The sequence below is a fragment of the Dermacentor andersoni genome, chromosome 4 (assembly GCF_023375885.2).
Source record: "Dermacentor andersoni chromosome 4, qqDerAnde1_hic_scaffold, whole genome shotgun sequence".
NCBI classification, from domain to species: Eukaryota; Metazoa; Arthropoda; class Arachnida; order Ixodida; family Ixodidae; genus Dermacentor; species Dermacentor andersoni.
In genome coordinates, this window is record NC_092817.1 from 67419402 (window position 1) to 67425978 (window position 6577).

Genomic DNA, 6577 nt, shown 5'->3' on the forward strand with positions numbered 1-6577 from the left:
CATCAACAACGGCGACCGTGACTCCTCAACGCCGAGCGCCGATCACGTTCCCGTGTCCGGATCGCACGTCAGAGTGTTCCGACCACCGCCCCTACGTTAAATAAGAATACCCCCACTCGATGCGCTAGTCTCAACGGCAGGCAAAAGAGCAAAAGTAACGGTGATCGGCTTGAAGACAGGTTGCAGTGGGCGCGTTGTCAGATGGCAGCGACGAGCAGCGATGAGGACAGCAACAACCACCGGATTCCGCGGATCGCGCTGGCTGAGATGCCAGACTCGCGGTGGGTGTACATGTTTCTCAATGGTGACGAACACTTCGAGCCGCTCAGGACGTTGGTGAACCAGAGGCACTACCGCAGCCTCGAGTCGCTGCTCGAGAAACTCACTGAACGGATACGGCCCAGCTTCGGCGCCATCCGAAGCATCTACACGCCGCGCCAGGGACACCGGGTCTCGTCCATCGACGACCTGCACGCTAACGAGCGCTACGTGGCCGCTGGATACGAGAAGTTCCGACACTTGCCACACGGGTAAGTGCAGCACTGGGAGTGCACTGCCGCTTCAGGAGATGTAACGCACGAGTTTCATCTTGACGTTTTCCCTTCTTTTCTTTTCCTGGAGGAAAGCAGTAGTATGGTATGCGGATAGTGAGAGAACCTAGGGGATAAGCCGGATAGTCTCAGCAGGGAAATTTAGCGCTGATGGTGAATCGGAGACTTCCTGCAGATGCGTTCTAGCGGGAGGAATTATTCGCTGTACGTAGCACGCTATAAAAAGAACCCATATTTCTCAATATAATAGTTACTCTTTAGTGCGACGATAGCGCTTAGGTAGATCCATTCTGAACGAGCAAGGAAGCTTTAAGTTCAAATTGTTTAGTCAATAAATAGTAGGTAGCGTACAGGTGACGTTTGAACATACATTAACTTCGTATGCGAAAGTGGTGGTGGTGGTTGTGGGAAGGTGGGGAGAGGAAGATTAGGTTATATACTGCTACTGTAGTTATAAGATACATGGCCTCGTATTATTTATTGTTATGGTATTTACAATCCTAGACCTCCTTAGCATGCCACTTGGTCGCTAACAAGAGACAAAGAGCGAGTGTCTTTAATCGAGTGTAGAAAATAATTAAATTCTAGGTTCTTACGAGTCAAAACCCCGATATGATTATGGGGCACGATTTCGTAATTCATTTTTGCCGCCTGCAACTTCTAACGTGCACCTAAATCCAAGTACACTGCCGTTTTTGACCGCTGTGGCCAGAGTCGCATCACGCGACGTCGAGCTCAACAGCGCAACGCCATAGCCACAAGACTACTGCGGCAGGTTCAAAACAACTTTCTGAAGGATGAAGTTATGCCAAATGAACGAGGCAAGTATCATGTCCAACAGGAAAACGCGGTGTGGTAAACTGCGGCCTGCTCAGAACCTATTTCTCAGCGCTGTCTACAATTACCCCCAACCCCCTCCTCCTCCCAATTCCCCTCACCACCCCTGCCGCTACCGCGCTGCATAGCACCGGAGACAAAATTTTGACGCTATGGAACATGGCCACACCGACTACAGATTTCCTTGCCTGATCTCATTGCCGTCTGACAAAAGCACTCTTAATGACTATTAAAGTTATTGACAAAAAAAAAAAACGATAGTGCTGCCGTTCGTGAGGCCAGGTGCGAATAATAAGACATGTTTTGTTTGTTCGATTGATAGAATGATGGACTTCCACGTGTAAGCCTACAGTAAGACTATGACAGGGCCACTGCGGGTTTTGCATCCAAAAAATTCAGGGTTCAGTTTTCATTTCATGGCAGCAAGGTTATACCGACAGATAATTCAGTTCCTTCGCACTTCAAACCTTTGTTCCTAACTGTACGTGATTGTTTAGCTTTCCTGCACCCGTGCACATCTGTAACAAAACTGAAAGCAGGCAGTGATCATTATTGGCCACAGGAATCGCTCGATGTGAGATCATGCTGTCTGGATACCATTGCTTTTATTCGACTCGAGGAAGCCTCCAAATGTCACTAGTGCGTGCTAACATATGCATTGGTGTTGTGCAGCGGAAGTCTGGCATCGGTATTCTATCTCCTCGAAAATCAGTGGTTTCTTCTTCACATTTTTACAGCAGCCGCAGTGTTTCATGAGTACCTTTTCGAGTACATCATCAGCCTGGTTATGCCCACTGCAGGGCAAAGGCCTCTCCCATATTTCTCCAACTACCCCGGTCATGTGCTAATTGTGGCCATGTTGTCCCTGCGAACTTCTTAATCTCATCCGCCCACCTAACTTTCTGCCGCCCTCTGCTACGCTTCCCTTCCCTTGGAATCCATTCCGTAACTCTTAATGACCATCGGTTATCCTCCCTCCTCATTACGTGTCCTGCCCATGCCCATTTCTTTTTCTTGATTTCAACTAAGATATCATTAACTCGCGTTTGTTCCGTCACCCAATCTGCTCTTTTCTTATCCCTTAACGTTACACCTATCATTTTTCTTTCCATAGCTCGTTGCGTCGTCTTCAATTTAAGTAGAACCCTTTTCGTAAGCCTCCAGGTTTCTGCCCCGTACGTGAGTACTGGTAAGACACAGCTGTTATAAACTTTTCTCTTGAGGGATAATGGCAACCTGCTGTTCATGATCTGAGAATGCCTGCCAAACGCACCCCAGCCCATTTTTATTCTTCTGATTATTTCAGTCTCATGATCCGGATCCGCAGTCACTACCTGTCCTAAGTAGATGTATTCCCTTACAACTTCCAGTGCTTCACTACCTATTGGAAACTGCTGTTCCCTTCCGAGACTGTTAAACATTACTTTATTTTCTGCAGATTAATTTTTAGACCTACCCTTCGGCTTTGCCTCTCCAGGTCAGTGAGCATGCATTGCAGTTGGTCCCCTGAGTTACTAAGCAAGGCAATATCATCAGCGAATCGCAAGTTACTAAGGTATTCTCCATTAACTCTTATCCCCAATTCTTCCCAATCCAGGTCTCTGAATACCTCCTGTAAACACGCTGTGAATAGCATTGGAGAGATCGTATCTCCCTGTACGAGTACGTTCATATGTAAGAAACTAAGGTTGACGAGCCAGCATACCGAATATTGACACAGCCACAATGAAGGTTAACGGAGACATATATTTTGCATTTGCAGCGTATTACGGCCTCATTTAATAATTGTTCTACGAAACATGTTACCTCATTTGCAAATGGTCAATGCAAAATAATTCGTTACGTCACCCCTCCTGTTAGCATGTAAAAAGGAAAGAAAAAGAAAAGAAAGGCCTGTGCACTTTTGCCGTTGCACTGAGACGTTTCGAGGGTGTATATTGCCGTCTCTGCAGGTGGCCACCGTACTCAAATCAAGGACACGGAAGCTCACTGGTTCGAACCACATTTCTGGAACCCTTAACACCGCTAGCGTTATTGCATATATGAAGCGTTCTAAAGATAAGCGCATAAAGTTTCACACTTCCCAATGCGCCATAAAGACTTCGACTTCGGTGAAATTTTAGGTAGTCGACATTCGACACTGCAGTACCTGGTGTATCAGAGACTTACAGAAATGTGGATTGCCGAGTTAGGTTTGCAGTTGCATGTGTTGTGGACTGCAGTCTTTAGACAATGAATGAATGACAGAGTAGATCTGTTGAAATTTCGGAAGACGTTAAAAATAATTATCGAATAAGTTTGATCGCGCTTGTCGGGCTAAACGTAAGTGCGACTATTTCGGTCAAACATATTCCTGTGGTGAGATCCTCTAAAGCTGACTGGTAACTTGAAAAGCCGCAGCTTTGTTTTCCTTAATGGCCGAGAAATTTCGTATGGTTCTTAAGTCTTTGAATGCGCACAGGACGAAGCATCATATTGTCTCACGGTGTTGATAGGTTGACTGTTGTCACCATGACGCACAAAAACAGCAAATGTAGGTTGCGCTGTCGCCTTTCATTACGAATGCATTACGGGCCACCAGTTACCAGAAGGTTCTCTGCTTCTTTCTTCCATCCTCTTCTTGCACTTGTTGTTTTCGCTAATTCTTTTCTCCTACAACAATATTCACGCGGAATATTGTCACTAAAAGCAGTATTTTCCCAGGTCACTTTAATCGCTAAGCAATGTCAGTGCTCGCCTGTTTGATTATGCAAGCAAGCAAGCCAAACGAATGCGTCTAATTGGAGATGGCGAACGTCGCTTAAGACAGGTACTTCAACCCATGAGGGCAGACGCACCCTTTTGATACTTACCACGTGTTTTTCTGCATCGACCAGTGTCTATCGACCCGAACAGGGAACCACCTGAAAGCTGTCAAGGGCGACATATTTCTTTCTTGGGTGTATATAGGGAACCATGCATTGATATTTTTGTGTGTTTTGTCCTTTATGCCGCCTGTCATGCACCGGTGCGCCTTCACACGGCGGTCGGCATAACATCATTGACAAATGGCCAGGCGGACGCCCGAAGTCGGCCTTGCTTTTCTAAGCCCACCTGCCGAGATCGATGCAGTGCAACAGCCTTTTTGCCCTTCTCTTTATTTTTGTGGAAGGGCTGTGTCTTGTGCTTTATTGTCCAGCACCTGTTTGTGCGGGCGAGTTGAAGCAAACGAAGAAAGAGTTCTTCGAAAAGCAAGATTTCGGCGAATGGCGCATGCCCGAGCAACGAGGTCCGAGTCATGAACGCCGTCAGATTTCGCAGACTTTTATGATCCGGTATGCCTATAATATGCAGTAGGGCGTATACCTTGCTTTGTGATGTTCTAGTGGTGCTTAAATACCTGAGAGCTAAACTACATAGCAAAGACATGCAGCACAGAAACATTAAGCTTAAACAACTGATTAAGGGGTGACCTAACGGTCACTGACACGTAAGGCAAACGTAAAGCATTGCTCACCAAGAGTGTTTATTCGTCAGGAAGCACTGGACTGCGCATACTAGTGCGAACCCATACGCGTGAGCGAGGACGACATACGCTGAGAATGACTGCTCCGGGCTAATCCAAGCAAGTCCGGTGCTCATAAAAGCTGCCACTGTAATGGACAGCGGGGAAATTTCATTTCTGTATAAGACCTACTCACATATGTCGCCTTCCATGCTAGCGAAGTTATAATATTGGCGCTACAGTATGTCCTCGAGGTCAATATGGTTGAAGGCGCTTCTGCTGCTCCATTTCTTAAAAGCGCGCTTCTGGGACCACATTCACAAACCTTGTTCGTAAGTGTTATTTCCTATTGGTCGGCCACCTTTACTATTAATGTGTCCAGCGTCAGGATTGGTTGGAATTTGCTCTCACGAACAATTCTAGTTTAAGAGATTATTGGGTGTGCGGGCCCTGCTCTTTACCGACGAAAAAAAAAGCATGTATTCATTATCTCAATGTTTACCAAGTTAAATTATCATATCATGCATAAGAAATGGAGTGTTACGGTAATGCTACGTAAAAGCTAATAATTGCAGGCATCATCTCATACATAAGGCGTCGTGCGATTACTAGCGATTGTTTCTTCCGAAAATTTTAGTTATACTTCTGATGCAGAAAAATATTGCAGAAATAGCGATGAGTCCCGTGGTCAGCTCCTTGTCACTTGGTTGAGGTGATCGGAGTGTTTGATGGTGGATGTGCTCTTTCTGGGGACCTCTTCTCTCCAGTACATGCTGTCGGGTCCTTGCATGTGTGTGTGACTAAACAATTATGAGAAAATGAGAGACAGAGAGCGAGAGAAATAAATGAGGCTCGAAAGGCAGGGAAGTTAACCGGAAGATAGATACCCAGCTTACTACCCTCCACTGGGGAAGGGGTAAGGGGAGACAGAAAGACAAAGCAAAAATATACACACATAGAATGGTGAATTTAGTGTTTTGTGGCCCAAGGGCCAAGTGTGCCTAAAGAGCAGCACAAACACATAAAACGAAAGGGAGATGAAAAAAGAAAAACAAGGTCACCGACGATAACGATGCTCCCTCATGTCAAATTTGGGCGTAGCTGCATACGTGTTTTCATTTCGCGATATATTGGCTGGCGCGGACAATCCGTTTCCTGCGGCGCGTTGCAAACGGAGCGAATTGGGGCGCTATTGCCTCGCTAATCTGGAGATAGCGAGAGGCAGCGCATGGGTGACGCGTGGGCCCGATTCATACCAGCCACCGCGGACAGATTGCCGCTTTTGCAACGCTTTGTTTCCATATATGGTGTAGGTGGCGTCATCGGTGAACAAACGACGCGCGCTACTCTGGGGCCATCTCGTAGACATCGTCGCCGCATAGCCTGTCTTGCACGGCACTACGCTTTTCTTCTGACGCTTTCGCCATACCCTACTCCTCAGTTTTCCGCCGAATGGTTCCGCTGCGCCCTCCTCCTCCGCTTTTCTCCTCGCACTATCTTCGTTATCTTCGTTCGTAAAAAGCAGGATTATTTCTCGACACAAGGATCAGTGTGTCACACAGATTATCAAGACGTTCAAGATTGATCGTGCAGCAGAGAAGTGTATAAGCATGCCATCATTTACATTGACCAAACAAGAGCTAAGGTGTTGCGATGGTTGGTGATTAGGCGCTTGCTGATATCACGTTGTGCCACTCATGCTGAA

General features: G+C 46.6%; 1 protein-coding gene across 1 annotated transcript; it reads left to right on the forward strand.

The window, feature by feature from the left end:
• Window positions 1-201: 201 nt before the first annotated feature.
• Window positions 202-534, forward strand: LOC140217233 (doublecortin domain-containing protein 2-like). The gene has a single exon (XM_072287616.1). It carries the CDS (start codon window positions 202-204, stop codon window positions 532-534), a length of 333 nt encoding a protein of 110 aa, XP_072143717.1.
• The last annotated feature ends 6043 nt before the right edge of the window (window positions 535-6577 follow it).